Source organism: Eschrichtius robustus, chromosome 16 (assembly GCF_028021215.1).
Source record: "Eschrichtius robustus isolate mEscRob2 chromosome 16, mEscRob2.pri, whole genome shotgun sequence".
Taxonomy (NCBI): domain Eukaryota; kingdom Metazoa; phylum Chordata; class Mammalia; order Artiodactyla; family Eschrichtiidae; genus Eschrichtius; species Eschrichtius robustus.
Window position 1 is genome coordinate 48988154 of NC_090839.1, and position 19688 is coordinate 49007841.

The 19688-nt window shown below is 49.2% G+C and overlaps 1 protein-coding gene across 1 annotated transcript in view; it reads right to left on the reverse strand.

Moving 5' to 3' along the window:
• Nucleotides 1-5313: 5313 nt before the first annotated feature.
• SLC24A3 (solute carrier family 24 member 3) overlaps nucleotides 5314-19688 on the reverse strand; it is a 470391-nt gene continuing 456016 nt past the window's right edge. Inside the window, exons 16-17 of the mRNA XM_068566110.1 lie at nucleotides 7018-7083; nucleotides 5314-5463 (exon numbers count right to left, since the gene is read on the reverse strand). Coding sequence (XP_068422211.1) covers nucleotides 5314-5463; nucleotides 7018-7083 — 216 coding nt within the window. The remainder of the gene's footprint in view (nucleotides 5464-7017; nucleotides 7084-19688) is intronic.

Below are 19688 nucleotides of genomic sequence, written 5' to 3' on the forward strand. Positions count from 1 at the left end.
ATTTGGGAAACACTGATTTAGACAATAAGGTGAGTAAATGCGGGTAAATGCATTTTTTCATATATGAAGTTGAATAATATTTAACTTTTAAGCAACTGGAGGGAACAATTCAACCTGATATGACAATGAATTTTTAGATATTATAGAACTAGTATTTCACAAACCTGTAACCAGTGGACAAAATAAATTCTCCTAACGATAAAGCAGCAGGCATCTGGGTTCAAACTCGGTGGTGGTTAGGGTAAAAATGTCTGACCAGAGCATAGGGTTAGTACTGTATCCAGCATTTGAAGAATGAATGATCTTCACCAGTCATGGGACAGGGGGGAAACGTCTGACTTATGTATGAGAAAGAAAGATATGAAACTGAGTGGGTACATTTTATTTTCTGCAAAAATTTTAAAAGATTAGTTTTATACTGAAAGCATGTTGCACATATGTGCATCTCTTTTTAGCAATAACCTGTAGGCATGGCTCAGAAGTATCCAAAAAACAACTGTAGGCATCCAGAAATTCCTTGTCAAATTTCATTGCCAGTTTTGTATGCAGTTCTCTGGAATCAGCTACTGGATTAATTGTCCCAACAAATGGGAAGATATATCGCCAAATTCAGCTTTTGATAAACAGGATAAGATGGACGTTATGTAAAGAAGAAACGCGATTCATATATATTTTCGTTCGCTTATGAAATGACTTCAGTTTATGCCTTGAATAGCATATATGCTGAAACTGTCATCTTACATCTTCCCCCTCCTCCCACCTGTTGCAAAAAGAAAGACCAAAACCAGAATGAGTATGATTATTCACTATATTTAAAATCTCTACAACTTGGCAAGAGTGTTAACTGAGGTTCAGTAAAAAAGTTAATGGGACTCCTGGGTATATTTTATTAAGGAAATAAATGTCCTGAGTGCAGCAGTAAGCCATCTGAAAGATTTTGGTGGAGCTTTATTACCCTGCCCTGTGTTTTGAAATGAACCACAAAATTCAATGTGAAATCAATCCTGAGGCATTATTTATCTTGTGTACATTGCTATCTTCTCTGCTCGTCCATGGCCTCAGTCCCTGACTTTTCCAGCATCTCTGTAGTGCCCTGAATCTCTAGATGATGATGCAATGGACACATGGCTTTTTATTTATCAGAGGAAAGTTGGCTGAATCCACCCCATTCCTGCAGTTGGATTGCAATAGACAGCTGGATAACTGGAAAACTTTCAAAGATTCACTGAATTGTTTTCATACAAAGTTTTGGTGTCAGAGAGATGGTGTGTGTGTGTGTGTGTGTGTGTGTGTGTGTGTGTGTGTGTGTGTGTGTGTGTGTGTGTGTGTGTGTGTGTGTGTGTGTGTGTATTGAGCAGCCACTGCAGAAAATATCAAAATAAATGAGACTTATTAATTAGTACGAGATTACACAAAATCCAACATGGAGATGTCCCATCTAAATACTTCAAAATAGTTGATCAAAATGGGTCAGAATAATTGGATAATTATCTATTAATGGGATAATCATCCTATTTTGAAAAGATTAAAATAAATCTTGGAAAGAGCAAACATCACCATCTCTAATTTCCTACTTCTATTTTTCCCTCAAATCTGACTATCTTCATGAACAATTAGGTAAAGTTCTAAGGCTACACTTAATTATATTTATTGCAGGTTGACTGTTATTCCTATTTTATATACAACAACTGAAACCTGTCTGGACTTTGCAATATCATCACCCCTAACCTCCCTTTTAAAAAAAATATTTAGGCTTTTCTTTGAAGCCTGGGTGCTTAAAATGAGTTCAAATTTGCTGTTTGAGCTATATAGAGTCTCAAACCCTAGCTTGTAAATTTAGGACTAAGCTACAAATGTCAGAAGCAACAGATTTAGGAAAACATAATAAGCAGCCCTCCAGGTCTTTCTGGAGGTAAATATTGTACAAACCATGTACGTATAAAAGTGCACTCTCTCTAGAAAGATGGGACCACAACTTTCCTTTGGGAAGGGGCAAAGCCATCTGGAAACTTCCCCCATCATGGCCTCTCAGTGTATCCCAGGCCACCTAAGGGCATGTGTGGGGACAGTGACCTTTGGCAGGCCCGGGCCACGTTGGGAACACACTTTCCAGAAAGAGGGCATTCTGGCAGTACTCCCTGTGCGGTCAACCAAGCTATTTAGGAGGAAGTGCAAGCTTCGGGGTGCACGCCCCCCGCCCCATTCAGGGCCACAGAGATGTCCCCTCGTGCATGAGATCACAGCCTGGGAGTTTACCAAAACGAGCAAATCCCAGAAAACCGCTGAAAGGGTTCCTCTGGGGATACCATCAGGTTTGAGACACTGAAAAAATGTTCTTCCCTCAAAACCATCCCAATGTCTCCCCAGTAAATCCCAGCACAGTGAAAATAGCAACATCAGCAGTTCTGCATTGCTGGACAGCTGGCCCAGTTAGAAGCACGCTCTCCATCGACAGCTCAAGACCCAAAGTGCATGGCTGAGATGTGGGCAGAAAGACGCCCGAGGCTCGTTTCAGAAAGGAAACCTCCCTAGTTCCTACGTCAGCAATCGTGATGCATGAAACATGGAAACAACCTCGCCCCAGAATTTTCTCTCTGAGAAACTTAGCATGGAACTATGGTTTCTCAAGATTTCACAGCAAACAAGTTAAAAAAAAATACAAAAAAACCTCAGACTTTGGATCAAATGTCTTTGCTAAAGACTAAGACTAAAACTAATTAAGACCAGTATGACAGAATATTTAACGTAAAAGCATCTTACGCTTTGTAAGCACCAATCTGCATAATGATAATACCTGCTCCATGTCTAGAGTGCATTTATAAAAAGCATAAATATAGGAGTAAAACATCTTTAGATGTAAACACTCAAAACAAAGCTAAGTGTCTAGTATTTTTCCACCACCTGGGAAGAGATTTTTTAAAATAATTAAATAAAAGGTGGTGCTGTGAATTACCAGCTGTTTCTTCTGATTCCTATAAATCAGTTATATTGAGTTTCAGGTGGAAACTTGGCTTGTTTACTAATCTTGGTCTACTTTTAGATCCCGGTAATGATTTCTTTGTTTGTTTGTTTTTTGGCTGCACCTCACAGCATGCGGGATCTTAGTTCCCCAACCAGGGATCCAACACGTGCCCCGTGCAGTAGAAGCATGGAGTCCTAACCACTGGACCACCAGGGAAGTCCCCTGTAATGATTTCTTGAGACTCATCTAGAATATGGCTTATTACGATTATGCGTTACTGTCTTTCTTAAGGTATCCACTTTGGGGAAGTCTTAACTTTCACAGTTGAAAACTCGTAAAATCAGACAGGATGGTGACTTGAGTGAGCCCTGCTGGACATCACTGTCAGATCTGGAATGCTCTTCCTCTCACATCCAGTTGAAAGAATTCCTAATATAACGTCGCATGTATTCTACAGGACAACAGGCCCAGAGTCCCTTCAAGATTCAGAGGGGACCCATGATTTGTCACCTCGTCGTACCTGCAATCTGCCAGACACGGACCAGCTTTCCACGTGCATCAACCCAGAAACAGTAAACACGTGGTGACACCATCTTTTTACCTTCCCTGCATCCTCCTCACTCCAGGGGAGAAAGCAAAGAGCGCAGCTCAAGGAAAGATACAGAACAGAGAAGTTTATTTTACACTAACCGTCCGAGAAAACAATCGCCGTAAACCAGTGCAAAATGTGTAACAGAATCCATGTGTGTCTTGGCTCTGAGAGCCCGAAGTGGTGATTTCCTCTCCTGCTCCTCCAGCCGGCAGGTGCCCCTCGGCGAACGCCGGCCTCAGTCTGCACCATCGACAAACATTCAACCCATCTGTAGCAGGTTATTTTTACAATTCATACCAGAATGTGTACAAGGGACGGGGAAAACCATACCGAATGAATAAGTGATCAGTGCTTAAAGTAAATACATGGGGCGGCACGGGCAAGAATCCACAGTTTCAATAAATACAAGTATAACAAGCATGGGTGGGTCTCAACTCGGTGGAATTATCTGCGTAATAATCCAGCATCAGACAAAACCTAGCAGGGCTGCTGAGCAGTGATGGGCAACAACGTCCACAATAACTTATGCCCTTGAGCGAGTCTGCACTGAACACATTCTGCGGTTTCCAAGGTGTCAGTTCTCTTCTCCTTCCTGTACCTCCCGCCCGCCCCCACCCCGCGCCCACCCACCTCCCCGAAGGGAGCGGTGGAGCTGGGACAGCTGGGCGGCGGCGTCCCGAAGTTAGAACGCTGGCCCTCGAGCCAACGGTCAGGGTCCAGTGTACTCAGTACCGAGGGGCCACGTCTGTGCAAAGTGCGCGTCTCTCCATTTCCCAAGAAACCAGTGTCAGTACCTTCTGCGCGTAAAGCGGTGTTGGCCTCTGGGTCACTCCCTGTCACCCCAAACACCAAGCAAAGAGAGCACATCTTGGGGACTCACAGGCGGGGAAGCTCCTGCAGCTCGCTGCCTAGCGCTCTCGGATGGAGAGGTTAACCGGGGCCCTGAGTCAAAGGCCTCTGGCAGGCGGGCAACCACTATTGCTTGAGAGGCTAGAAGGAACCTGGGGAGAGAGTGATGGTCAAAACGGACAGGTGGGCAGCTATCTTCTTCCCCGTAAAACCCTGCGCCCCAGGGAAGGCCTGCAGGGCTTGGCGGAGACCCCCGGGTGTGACGTGTCACGCCTTTGTCCCAGGGCCTCGCCAGCCGCTCCTCGGATCAGCACTAAATCCATACAAGCTCCAAAGCACCTGGGACTCGACCCCAGAGGACGCAGCTGGGACACCCGTGGGTCATCGGCGGACCCAGAGCCCAGTGAAAGAAGATGCAAGAAAAACTCTCAATCTCTGGAAGCAAAGGAAGAAAAAGGGGGATCCCCCAAAGCCAAACAGCCCCCCAGACCCAGTAACCTAGGCATCAGCGCCAAATATAAGGAAATCCCAAACACTCCCTACCATCAATGGACCCTCTCCTCTCTCTCCTTCCACAGTCTAGGGTCATAAATTAGGCTAGTCTTCCATCCAATAACTTAAAAAAGGACGAGGGATGTACTAAGTTTTACCTGGCTTGGGCCAGTTAGCAGCCAGTTTTTCTAGAATCTCAGTCACTGTTCAAAAATGGAGCTTGAAAATTCACGCGGGTGTCGTAAGTCTTCACGCGGAGGAGGCGGGAAGGCGGAGCCGGGGCCGGGGGCGGGGCGGGGGGACCCGGGGGCGGGAGTGGAGGCCGGTGGGCAGCGCAGAGACCACGCCGCGGGGCCGGACTCGGGCGCCGGGCTCGTATTGCACAGAAGGAGGGGCCGCGGCTGGCGGCGGCCGCGGGTCAGTGGTCCCCGCACATGGGCAGGTTCACGAAGGTGAACACGTTGAACTCAGTCATGATGGAGAAGCACAGGAACACGCCGTATAGGAAAAGGCACCCGCACCCGAGCTTCCTGTCCAGCTGCCACTTGTTCAGATGGACGCCAAACACCTGCAAGGCACAGAGCGGGGTCAGAGGGCGCGGGGCGGGGCCCGCCCAGTCCTTCTCCCTGGACTCCCCGCCCACCGCCCCGCCCCCCCACCTCACCCCCGCCCCGGCTCCCTGAAGCCGCGCGCCACGTTTCCCTCCTGCCTCCCCGATGGCTCCCTCTTTGTTCCTTTTGCGACCCTGTCCCCTCATCCTGACCTCTCACTGTCCGAGGGCGCCGGGACTCACACCTAGGCCTCACTTTCCTGTCTATGCTCACTCCGTTGCGGGTCTCCTCCAACTCCTCGTCTCTAAACCCCTCCTGTGTTCTGGCGTGTCCAGCGTGGGATTGCTCCTGAACTGGGACTCGTCTTTCCAAAGGCTGTCCAGAACTGTCCCCTTGGATGTCAGATAGGCGCTGCAGACTTAAGATGTCTGAACTCTTCCTCCCCAAACCTACTTCTTCTCAGCCCTTCAACAGCCCAGCTTGGACAGCTGGTCAGTGGTGAACCCCGTCTCCCAGCATTGTAGGGCTTCAGAGAAGCACAGGGATATCCCGAAGCTAGAAGCGAGCACTCCGGTGTCACGCACAACTTCCCTACAGGCCTGGGTAATGGGGCTGATATCAGTGGCTACCTCACGGGGTGGGGTGGAGGGTTGGTGAGCTCCAGATGCAGGAATATGCGCATTAAGCACAGTGCGTGGCCATTACACGTATAACCCTAAGTCATACCCACCTGGAGAATTTCCTAAACGGCAAAAGAATGGATTTATATGGGTTTTCACTTTTGTGTAAGGCAGTATTTCCTTTGGTAAAACCTTGACATTGGACTTGCATCCTGATCCTGTAAATTACTTCTCCTGCACTTCTGAATTCCCGTTCTCTAGTATATGTATGTTCACCTACCAGGTGTGATTCAATGAGTATTTCCTTGAAAAATTCAGGAGAAAACACACTGAGTCTCTTATTGTGAAAATTCAGTAACATATGTGTATGTTAACATATGTGTATGTTAAATTCAGTAACATATGTGTGTGTTAACAGTCAAGTGGATCAGGCCGTGTGGTGGTGTGAACTTGTTCCCACCAAATGTGTCAGCTGAGTTGGAATATTAAATCGTACAAATGGACGTGATGGCCAAGGTAGTGCAGTGGCATAAAAGTGCACTGTCAATCAAGTCTGTTCTCGGTCTTTGAGTATTGGTCAAATCCATGGATTTATGAAGATGTTTAGTAACCTGGAATAGTCAGTTAATTGCGATATAACCTTCCGTCGACTAATCTTGCAGAAAAAGTGGGATCTCCCTTTGGCTTTTGATAAAAATTTGTGTTTGACATGAGATGGACCCAGCTTCTGAGAGGAGGCTGGCTCCTTTCAGAGAGGGAGAAGGCTTTCTCATGGGTTGCCAGGATCCACTTCTGGAAGAAACAGCCATGAGATGGGGCATCTGGTAGCTGATTGTCTCCATCCACCAGAAGGCCACGCCCATCTGGTGTCCAAACAAACTGTAGCCACAGAACCCACGGGGGTGGGGGGAGAACATGGGAACTGGAGAGTGGAGAGAGCTGCAGACCCACCGTGACAAAGACGGAGGCCAGGAGCAAGCCCACGGAGTAGATCAGTCCCCTGCTGTTTAGCCGAATCTGTAAGAAAGGATGACATGGAGTCAGGCTCCTGAAAGCATGTCTGCGGAGTGCGGGGCAGTGAGTACCAGTGAGTCCAGGGATGGAGAGCAAACGGCAGCTCCGCAGTAGGGACGGGCGATTTCCTGGACACCCAGGGTGCACCCTTGTCTGGTCCATCCTCAGCCTGAGCCCTCTCAGCCTCCAGCAGGTGTCCACTGACTGCCCCTCGGCCACTTGAATTCTCCATCCTATGTGGCCTAATTCTTATTTCCTGGGCACCTGACCTCCAGGGAGCTTCAGCTTGCTCGACACACAACTTTTAGGGTAAATTTAATAACATGGGTCACGGGAGCAACATTTTGAAAAATATTACGAAACTTTTTATCTCTGCTGCATTCAAATGTCTGTGACCTTCACCCAAACTTGATGGGAAGTGGTAAGTGAGGGTTGCTATCTTGAGCAAGCAAAGAAGAGGAAAGAGTTAACATTCCATTTCTGATATTTTGTTTTGTTTGTTTTTCACAGCAATACAGTGGGGTTAACTGGCAAACTTTGAAGAAAAAAAACCAATTTCCGGAATTCTTAGGGAACAGCGTTGTCCAGTACAACTTCCCACAATGGTGGAAATGTCCTACATCTGTGCTGTCCAGTATGGTAGCCATTAGGGACATGGGGCTCTTGAGCACTTGAAAGGTGGCTCAAGCAATAGAGGAACAAAAATTTTAATCTTACCTTTAATTAATTCAAATTTACATTAGAAGAACCACATATGAGTAGTGGCTGCAGTACTGGACAGAGCAGATAGAGAGTATTAAGGGGCCAACCGGGCCGACAAAGATGGTAAAGTTTCTTCCATGGTGTCGAGAAGATGCCCCTTCTGCTTTGTCCTGGGTCCTGAGGCCGGCTGCCTGGAAATAGGAGGGGAGCCTCGGGGCAGCCGTGCTCACAGGGCGCCCCCCTGACCAGAAGCAGCAGTGTCACCTGGAGGCTTGTTAGAAACGCAGAATCTCAGGCCCCACCCAGACCTCCCAAATCAGCAAAATCTGGGAACAGGGCTCATCAACCTGTATTTTAATAGACCCTCCAGACAGTTCAGATGCACGAGAAAGTTTAAGAGAAAGTCCTAAGGGTCAATCCACTTCTGACCTCCAAGCGTCCTGAGGATGGGACTTTGACATTCATTTTTCCCCGGTTCTCGTGGAAACTCTTATGTGCAGGCAGGTTGGGGGACTACTGCCGACCCCCAGCAATGTACACTGTCCTGCTGGGAGTCAAAGGCTCACCTGTGCTCAACAGAAAGGAAAATGAGGCAGGTTGATTGATTTCACTACAGAACTAAGTGGTGATTATTAGTAGGAGTGGTTTGGACAAGGTTCAAGGTGCCTCTTGACACCCTTGCCCCAGTTCACCCCCAGGTGTGGGTATGGTAACCTGTGGGTGTCTCTGTAGGTAGGTGTGTTAGTTCATCTTTTGGTGACGGGACAGTGCATGCCCTAAATAGCCAACCCTTTCTGTGGGGACGCAGAAGCCTAACACATCTCACTAAGCGATGTTCTGTCAGAGGGAATGGGCTGGACTCTCCCCTGCCCACACAATCCCTGTGAGCCAACCATCTGCTGAACCCCAGCTGGGAAATTATTCCCATACCATATGCCTCCCGAAGACTAAGGGACACAAATCATATCTCCGTGACACTAAAACAATGGGTTGACCCGGTGAATCCATCGCAGACAAATGGGAGATCAGCCCCATCTCAGTCCAGCTGGTAGCTTAACTTCCTACAGACCCTCAGCCAGGCTGTGGATAGAGTTTCCCCCTCTCATCAGCTGTGTTAGTATAAAGAGGCCAACACCCAGGAGTACATCACAAATGACTTGTACTGAAAGAGAGTCTCTTCTGAGCTCTTAATTCTCAACACTGAGTGGATTCTTCCAAGAAGGGGGCCATTGTGTTCTCAGCCCAGCTCGCCCTGTGAGCTCCAGGCTCCAATCCCTGTCAGCAACAAGGATTGAGTAAAGTGACTTCCTGCCCTTAAGAAACCAAGAGCCAGTGAGAGCAAGACAAAGCAGGACAGTTCTCTTTGGCCAAGGCTTTTCAAAAGGAATCATGTTCAACCAAAGCTTTGGAACTTCACCCTGTCTACATTCACATAAAGTCTCAAAGGACAGTGCTGCTGAAATTGTAAGTCGTCTCTAAAGACAACCAACTTTTGTGGGGTTTCTGAGTATTTTTCACTTTTTCACCTTTTCCTCTGCAGCTTCCTTGGCTAATGGACTGCCACACGCACCCAGGGGTGTATTTTTGTTTTTTCATTGTTAATTAGAGACCTGGGCTCTCGACGCCTGCATTGGTTCCTTGCTACCTTACTGAACCTCCACTTCCCCATGGACGTGACCGTCAGGAATTAGGGTTCCTTCACTTGCCTCTGCTCCAACATGAACACCTCCAGCCACTGGAAACTATCGGTGGTTGGAGTCAGGGGTTGGCAAATGCAGGCGATGGGCCAGTTGTGGCCCATGTGACCCCATGGGCCACAACTGGCCCATGGCCTGCATTTATAAATAAAACTTTATTGTAACTCAGCTTATTCATTGACACATTGTCTGTGGCTGCTTTCATGCTACAATGGCAGAGCCGAGTAGTTCTGACAGAGACAGTATGGCCCACAGCGCTTAATGTATTTCCTCTCTGGCCCTTTCTGGAAAAAGTGTGCCGACCCCTGGTTTAGGGCATGGGCTCCAGACCCAGCTTCCCGCTCAGTCACCCACTCGCTATATAATCATGGACAAGTGACTTAACTTCCCCAAACCTCAGTTTTCTGATGTATAAAATGGGGACGACACAGTTCCCACCTTAGGGAGTGGTTATGAGTACTAACTGAATTAATCCATGTTAAGTTTGAATAGGACCTGGTGTATAAAGTCCTCAATAAATCTGGACCATTATTCTCCATCCACTCGTGATCTGCCTGGGCCCACTTCCCTGGCCCCCCAGCTGCTACTTTGATACAGTCGTCACCTGGCAGCTCCCTGGTCAATGCCTCAGTAGGTGACAAACCCCATGAGAGCAGGGACCATGGCATTTCATCCTCCGCCTGGCACGGGGTTGAGCACAGACCACGTGCTTGATATATAATCGGTGAATGATCAGGAATGCCCTTGATGTGGCGTTTTGCGTGTGGTTTACAAAAAGGGCAGTGCTTCTGTGGGGCAGGGGGGACTGGCCAGAGAGACCCTGGATGATGTTCCAGAAGCAATGCAATCCCTGCCCCAAATTCCCTGTCTCCCTTCCCCACTTTTTTTAAGTGTGTATAGCTTTTTTTTTTCACCCAACACTTTATTATGAATGCTTTTAAGCATTCAGAAAAGTTGAAAGAATCAGAGCATCTTATTTTTTTAATGAACTTCAAAGTAACCTAGGACATGTCACCCCCATCACTTCAGCCTGCATCTCACTACACAGGGTTCACTAGTAGCTCACAGCTCTTTCACTTGTAGATGCTATTTCCATATGGTGAAATTCACAAATCAGAATTGCACCATTCAATGTGTTTTGAGAAATGCGTACACCCATGTCCCCCAAACTCCAGCCGTGACGTAGAGCACTTCCATCACCCCAGAAAGCTCTCCTTTGCTCTCCCAGCCAGTCTCACCCAGGGGTAGTCACTGCTCTAAGCTTCTCCATCATACGTTGGTTTAGCCTGTCGTATAAATGGCATCTCACAGTGTGTACTCTTTTCTGCCGGGATCCTTTTACTCAGCATACGATTTTTTAAAATGTATTCCTTGATGTTTTTCATTGCATTGATAGCTCATTTCATTTTTTTATTGAGGTATCATGGACATCTAACATTATATTAGTTTCAGGTGTACAAGATCATGACTTGATATTTGTATATACTGGGAAATGATCCCCACAATCAGTCCCCATACATAATTACAAACATTTTTCTTTCCTGTGATGAGGACTTTTAAGATCTACTCTCTCAGCAACTTTCAAATATGCTCAGTTCTTTTTTAACAGCGTACATATATGATGGATTGTTTAATTATTCTCCTCTTGGTGGGCTGCTTCTAGTTTGGGGCTATTAGTGTGTATTGATTTTACAACACAAGCAAAATGAAAAGAGGCCGACAGTGGGGACAGGAGAATGAAGAGAATGAAGACAGCTCGGGACTCCTCCGGGACCTCAAAGGCACCAGCTCACACGCTGGCAGCCCCTCTCTGCCATCAGGCACTGGTAGCCCTTACCAAACTGGAGCAGTTCACCGCCTCCCCCCACGCCCATCCTCTTTGGGAACATGCAGTTGAGTCAGATGGGGCCCTCACCTCCTTCCCACTTCTACTCTGCCCATCCCTCCCTAGGTCCTTTGCCTCTTCCAAGTTCACTGGGCCCCTGCTGGCTTTATCCCCCAGCTGACGCTGATCTCATCCTAACTTTCCCCGGGGGGGCCGGCTTCTTACCTCCCCAGCTACTCCCAGTGCTCTAAGGGCAGATGCCTGGGTCTTGAGCTTTTTGTCATTCCACACAGCACCTAACTGCCCGCCTAACCCCACACACTGTATGTTTAAGTGAGCATCTGCTGGTGATGCTGCGAGAGAGAGAGAGAGAGAGGGAGAGAGTGTGTGTGTGTGTGTGTGTGTGTTATGTGTAAGGCAGTGATGCTGGATGGCAAGGGGCACGACTGGAGAGCTGGGTGGGGAGACTGACCACGGTGAAGGTTGGCTTTAAGCCTGATCTTTTTAAGCAAGAAAGTCAGAGGGCACCAAAATTACCTTTTCCCCCCCAGTGGAGGCAAACTTGCATATGGTAAAATGCACAGATCTCAAGTGGACTGCTGGATGAGTTTTGACAAATGCATGTACCCAGGTAACCCACACCCCAACGAGAATATAAAACATTTTCGTTACCCCAGTAAGTTTCCCTGAGGGCAGCAAATCTTAACCCTCCCGAACAACTAGTTTCTTGGGGGCTTGCTAAGCCAGACAATCTTAGGGTTAGCTAAGATGCTAACCTCTGGAAAAGACTTGGAGCTCCAGCCGCACAGTGTGGACCTAAACTGGCGTCTCCCCACTCCTGCCTCAGAGATGCGAGGCCCAGGAACTGCAAAGGCAGGGAGTCCCCATGGCAATGCCCTTCTGAGAGCAGGCAACACACTCAGATTGCTCAGCTCTGACATTTAACGTTGTTTTTATTTCTTGCCTTGAAAACTACGAATTTTCATTCCCCAATTCCCTCTTGGCAGTTGTTGGAGAGGAAACAGGAGGCTGGCTTGTTCCCAAGTCAACAGGAATTTAGGCTCCGTGGATGTGTGGTTTTTAGTAGGGACGCACACAGAGACCATGACACCCTTAGTTTCCCGTGTGCACGTGGCTCATAAAACAGCTCCCTGAATCCTACACCGTTTGTTTGAGGACCTAAACCCCCAGCCTCAAAGACTCCGACTCTCCCCACATTACAGTTTAAAATCTCTGTATGTTTTGAGGTCAGCTCCACCCAACCAGCAAATTCTTTTCAGAAAAACAAGAAGCCCCTGGATTTTCTCTAATTTGGTTTATAACTTGGAACACATGTGGTGTGTCCTTTGCATTTTCTGACTTGGGTAGTTTGAACACTTGCTTGGGTTTTGGTTCCAAATGGATGCGTCCAGCCGTGACTTTACGTTGTATAACATCACAGGGCGGGGATCTCTCTCCTTGAACAATTAAATGACGTCAGAAAGTGAATAAGCCGACAGAAAAGCAGCACGTTAAAGGCAGCTGGTGCCCAAGTCCCTTCCGTTCCAGAGCACGCACACAAACACAGGATTGCACTGAATTCTAGTGGCTACTCCTCGAGGTGGCTTGTTCTCCCTGTAAAGGTGAGACAGCTGAGGCTCAGGGCAGCGAAGCTCTTAACCAAGGTAAGATTCTGCTCACCAGCGCGCGGGTGTGGGTTTCCCCGACACATCCAAGCAATTCTGCGACACCAGCTGAGTGGCCTGCACTTTAACCTGCCACTACCTACCTGGAAGCCGCAGCAGCTCCCACAGGTTAGGGCGCAGCCCTGCAAGGCTGTACCCGCCTCCTCCTACTTGAGATGCCAGCTGTAAGTCCAGGCTGTCACCTGTGCTTTTGACGACTGGGTTATAGATTAGAGGTTCCCATGGAGGTTCCAAGAAGGAACCTTCTTCTTGGGTTCTACTAGTTTGCTAGAGGGCTCACAGAACCTTCTTCTTGGGTTCTACTAGTTTGCTAGAGGGCTCACAGAACTCGGAGGAAACCTTTACCTTACTAGATCACCAGTTTATTATAAAAGGATATAACTCAGATGGAAGAGAGGCACAGGGCAAGGTGTGGGGAAAGGGCTGGGGGCTTCCATGCCCTCTCGGTGGGGGGGGGGCACTCTCCCTGAATCTCCACGTGTTCACCAACCCAGAAGCTCCCTGAACCCCGTCCTTTTTGGGCATTTACGGAGGCCTCATTATAGAGGCACAATTGATTAAATCAACGGCTACTGGTGACTGATTGCACCTCCAGCCCCTCTCTTCGCCCCAGAGTTCAGGGGGTTGTGACTAAAAGTTCCAACCCTCAAATCACAGGGTTGGTTCTCCTGCCAAGCAGTCCCCATCCTTAGGTGCTGACCTCAAGTCACCTCATTAACAGAAAAAAAGACACCTTTGTAGCTCTCCTCAGGAAATTCTGAGGGTTTTAGGAGCCCTGTGCTAGAAACGAAGAGTAAATGTATATTTCTTATCATAAATCACAATATCACACACGGCCACAAAGCTGGTAAGGGGTCAAGCCTGCACTCAGAGTCGGGCTTCAGCCTGTAAATTCTAGACTCTTCCCTGCACCTTGCAGGGCACAGGGAAAAAGCCAGAGTTCTCTTCACCTGCTAAGAACTCTCCAAGGTGGCATCTGGGCCTTTGCCGCCCATCCTTTCTGGAAGAGTCCTGAATGCACAGCAAGAACCACAGATGCCCGTGCAGCAGAGGCCTGGGGCCCCATCCAGGTCCCGTGCTGCTCCCACCCTCTTGCCACTTCGGTGGAGCCAGCTGACTCCCCAGAGCCAGTACTGGCATCTGTGCCTGAGGGCTCCTCCCAGAACTGCGGAAGTGCCACCCGCCCCACCAGTGTCCCTCCGGCTGCTGCTGCTGCCTGCCTTCCCGTCACACCTCCCCGATCCCTACTGGGCTTTCCTCCTCCCTCCCCCCCAAATAAATGCCTCACCCCATCCTTGTCTCAGGATGCAGTGGTCTCTGGGGGATCTAAACTTTGATAGACAGTGGGACTGAATCTGCTTCAGGCCTTGGTGACCCAGGTCAGCCCTTTCCTGGGGGGCCGGTAAAGACCCTGTCTTCCCCCAGGTATCATCTCATTTTCCTGAACCAGCACCTGAAATCTAAAGGGCAAGATTCACCTTCAGGGGATTGGGTGGTGTCATGGTAGCCCCCAAGGTCTTGTTAGAACAGCCTCAAGAAGAACCGTTCATTGCCATGTCGCCCAACGATCCCCAGTCACCCCTCCAGGCCTGTAGGAACAGCTTGTATTTAGACGGGCCCTGGCAGCGCTTTCTGCATTTTGCTGGTGTCCATGGTGTCAATACTCCTGCCAAGGTCAAGTGTAAGGTGCCAACAAAGGGCGGGGTGGGGAAGAGCTCTGTAAGTCTCTTCTTCCCCTGGGGGCTGGGGCAGCGTGTTCAGTAAAAGGAAACACTGGTCCGGCAACTGGAGAAGCAGCCAGATACCAGGAGCCTGATTCAGGAATGCTCGCTAAAAAAGGCGAGAAGGAAGATGCAGAAGCATCGAGAATCGACTGGTGGGTTATGGGCGCGCTGGCTGAGTTGGACACAGTTCTGCTCTCAGAGGCGGAGGGGAGATGACCGCCCACGTGACCGCAGAGGCAGTGGACGTGGCTGGGGCAGCTTCCTGGAGGAGGTGATGGCTGGCAGACAGCCAGCCTTGGAAGAAGGCCCTTGGAAAAAGCCTTCCTCCATGTGGCCACTCCCTCCTTCTGGAAACATTCTCGGGCCCCACTTTCTCCCAGTCCTCCCCCTTCCTGGCTGACCACTCCTCAGCCTCCTTCACTGGATGGTTTTTTCCTACCTGACATCAGGATATGGTTCCGGGCTCCCTTCTCTATTTACACTTATTTCCTGAATGAGCTTTATGCTTGAAAACCCACATTAATGCTCTCGACTGCCAAACGGAGACCTTGCCTCTGAACTTCAGACGCCTTTATCCCACTGCCTACCTGACATGTCCATCAGGACGACCCTCAGACACATCAAACCTAATCTGTCCTAAATGGAACCCTGGGCACTGCCTCTTAGATATGCTCCCCTCCACCCCTACCCAGGCTTGTCTTCCCCAAGTCACATATTTTCTCTTTCCTACAAATGCTTCATAACTGGTCTTCGGCCTCTGTCTTGTCTGGCTCCAACCCTTTCCCCACGCAGTAGCTGGAATCTTCTTCCTAATAGGACAATCACACCACCCCCTTCCTTGTCTCCATGACCATGGCTCTCAGCGTTCTTGCCCACGTGGCCTCTCTGGGCGCTAGTTCATTCCTGCCACTCATCCCTCTACCTCCCCGCCTCCCACCCCCACCCTCTGCACCCAGGCAGAGGAGCTGTCCTCGGGTCCTTCCGTGCACAGAACTTTCTAGTATCTTGGTCTTTTACTAGCTGTTCCTTCTGTTTAGAAAAAGCCTCTCACCTTTACCTCTCTACCTTTATCTGATAATCTCAGATTCTCAGAATAAGTGTCACTTCCTCACATGCGTTCCAGGTGCCCTGATCTCTGCCACACACAACCACATGCTGCCACGACTCCCGCATGACCAGCTCTCAGGAGAGCACTCATCACACTTGGGTTCGGAATTGCCTGTGTGGTCATCTCCTCCCAGAGGCTGGGGCTCCAGGAGCACAGGACGGTGTCTGTCCAGCTCACTGAGGTGTCCCCAGCGATGGCGACCAGCTTAGCACACAGAAAGCAGTCAGTTCATGTCTGACCAGAAGAAGGAGGAGAACATTTCTGATCACTTCTTTTTACCTCTGTGGATTCTGGGATCAGGTGGGCTCTTGCTTGGAAGCAGAAAAAGACAGACACCCTCTGCTGCCTCCGTTCATTGCTTCTTAGATTTAATTTACATTTCTAAGCCCCAGCTCAGAAATCAGATTTGCCCTGGCTGCCCGGAGCCTGCCTGGTGACTTTCTTCGTTCAGTTGGAGCAGGCGGAACAGACATTTGTCACCAAAATGGGACAAGAAGTACTCATTTTCCAAACTGACTTTTAGAAATAGTTTTTATTGGGGGCACTTAGGCAGCTAGCTGGCTTCTGAGCAAGACACAAGTACTAAGAAATGCCAAAATCTGGGGCTTCCCTGGTGGCGCAGTGGTTGAGAATCTGCCTGCCAATGCAGGGGATGCGGGTTCGAGCCCTGGCCTGGGAGGATCCCACATGCCACAGAGCAGCTGGGCCCGTGAGCCACAATTACTGAGCCTGCGCGTCTGGAGCCTGTGCTCCGCAGCGGGAGAGGCCGCGATAGTGAGAGGCCCGCGCACCATGATGAAGAGTGGCCCCCATTTGCCACAACTGGAGAGGGCCCTCGCACAGAAACGAAGACCCAACACAGACATAAAAAAAAAAAAAAAAAAAAAAGTCAAAAAAAAGAAATGCCAGAATCTGTAAAACTGCCTTGGTTCCTCGCTGTCAGATGCCTGAACCTAATCCTTGCACAAAACAGCTGTCTCCGTGGTAATTATCCAAAAATTGTGACCTGGAAATCCATCTAGGCAAGATGGGAAAATTGCTTCAGAATTGTAGCAGGTCGCTTGCTAGGGCGAGGAGGCCATTAAACCCACACAGGCTGCTGGGTGCCGATGTCAGAGCTACAGAAAGATGTCACGTGGTTACTGAAATGCTAATAGATGGAGGCCCCTGAGTGTCCTTTCGGAAATGACACCCTCTCCCAGGAAAAGCTGGAGGCGGACCTGAGGGGAGACCAAATTGCTCATGGCCAATAAGCCTCTAACTGCGCTTTTCCATGAACCTGGAACTATCTTTCCGAGCAACTTCTGCATCTCGGCATGAAGTTACACATTGGCGCCCCTACAGTGTGCCTGGGCACGGGGACTGGCCCCCAAGGGCCTGATGAAAGCGGCGGAAGGACCCAGGGCCTGGACAATTGGATCATCTTCATGGAAGGATCCAGAGCAGTTCCTCCAACACTCAGAGAGAAACTGCTGTAGACTCACCACTTACTGCAGCCTTAGGCAGTGGCGATTTGAGCTGCACCAACGCCTGTGAAATCTGGGCGTCAGGAGTTCTCTTCCCTCCCGGCTCCTTCTCTCTTTACATGAAGCTGAAGTGCTCACCGAAGCCTTAATAAGCAGACCCTGTCCTCTCTCCCAGCAAAGACTCAAACTCAGGGGCCCCAGCGACGACCCCTCACGCTCCTGGGCGCCAGCCGGGAATGGCGGCTTCTGTGCCACGATTTGCTCTGGCCACGGTTCTCCCTGGCCCAGTGCGAAGAGAAGACACCTCACCGTCCTCTCTCTGCCTCTTTCTGGCTGCGGGATTTAAGCTCTGAGGCCCTGGGTGCCTGACCTGCAGAAGTGGGCCTAGAACAGCACTGCGCTTACAATGAATCCCTGACCCCGGCCCACCTCGCCCCGCGCCCTGGCCTTCCTTCTGTTTTCAGACACAGCTGCCCGGGGTACCCTCTTTCTACAAGGCGCCCCCTGCCCCTCAAACCCCCCACTCTTTCTGGCCACTCACTGCTCAGCACAGAGCCCACCGCCCTGGGCAGCGGGTCCAGAGTGACGGGCGCCCCTCACTGTCACACGCCCACCTCACCATCTTCACGGGCTTCTCCTCTGAAGTCAGTGCCCCCGTGTTTGTCCCTCATGAGTCTGTCTCTCTCGGCCCGACACACGGTCTAAGGGGGAGGGGCTGGCCTGTCTTGTTCACTCTGTATTCCCAGCTCCTCACCAAGTTCCCGGCACATAGTACATGCACGATACGTACCGGTTGCAGAAATGATGCTTGTCTTACTTAGCTGTTGTCAGAATTAGATGAGCCCATGTGTGCATGGCCTCCCTGGAGTTGCTGGCGCATAGTAGGGACTCGATGAATGTTAAGCTATTCTCAGTGCTGCTCTGTTTGTCCCCTGCACTGTTCTCAGGTCAGCCTGTCCCTCCCTTCTGCTCTGCTCATGTGTCTTCCTCCCCAAGTGAGGTGGTGCAGATGGGAAAGTTAGGATCCATCCATTCAACAACTATTTCTTGAGCACATTCTAAGTACCAGGCACTGTGCCAGGCAGAGAGGAAACAATAAATGAGTAAGACAGGCACAGTTCCTGCCCTCGGGGAGATCACTCCTCTGCGGGAGGCTCAGACAAAGGGGCAAAGTCAGCCTTGATGGTACCTGCTGATGAAAAACACAGCAGCGACATCTGACTCAGGTTTGGGAGATCACAGTGGACATCCAAGCTGATACCCGAAGGATGAACTGGAGACAGAGACAAGGGGAGTCCTTGCTGGTGGCCCTTCCCCGCTCTGTGAGGTGGTCTGGTTCCAGGGGACAATTTTCTTCGATCCCTAACTTCCAGGAAAACCAAAAGACATAGCTTGGTTGGGCCAAATTGGGCCACTGTTTTGGTCTACCATTATTAGACAAAGAGGTAGCCTTCACAAGTAAAGTTTCCCAGAAAATTAAAGTCTACCTTTCTACATGCCGCCACCCTGACTGCTTTTGATGAAAATATTTCATCCTTAATTTTGTCTGGATGACTCAGAATGACCACCATGAATATACATTATTTAACTGGACTGAAATATGGCAACACTCTCAGGAGCTACTGATGTACGAGGATTGCTCGCCTCTGCAATTGAGGAAATAAAATGTATTCTCTATTTAAACAAGTTAAAAGTCCTGCCGTGTGGATGGCAAACGCGAAGTGGACAAGGTGTTACACTCAGGCTCCAGCCACAGGGAACTGATCCGGGTAAATAACTGTCAGACAAAGTAGGGAAGAGAGGGGGCCAACAGGGACGTTGGGGAAGAGCTTATGTGATGCTCAGCATGGGCTGTGCTTGGGGGCAGTGCCTGGAGGGATGAGAGGAGTCAGGCGTGTGGGCAGGACTCGGGGGGTCTGCTCATAGAGATTTCCTCCCTCCTTGAATGCCCTCTCAATTAAAGAGATGAAACTATCTCGGAAAAATAAGTAAAAAGTAGCATTTTAAAGAATGCCACTTGGATCTGAGGGTGGTTTGATTACTCTGCCCCTCCCCTGATTCAGCTCACCTGGCTGCCTCTACCTGCTTCTTGCCCATTTACATTTTAGTTCTGCTTCAGGATGAAAACTTTTCCTGACAGTGAAGATTATCACTATTTATTAAACATGGATTCTAGAATACACTGCTTTAACTGCAATATAATCATGGGCTTCCTAACAGTTACTAAGTTTTGAATAGTACTGAAAAATAAATTAACTAGTTTTTTTCCCCCAGAGAATTTTAAAAGTTCAAAATGTAATCTCCTTTTCAACAAATGATGCTGAAACAACTATATATCCACATGCAAAAGAGTGAAGTTGGATCCCTACCTCACACCATATGCAAAATGAAATCTCCCTTG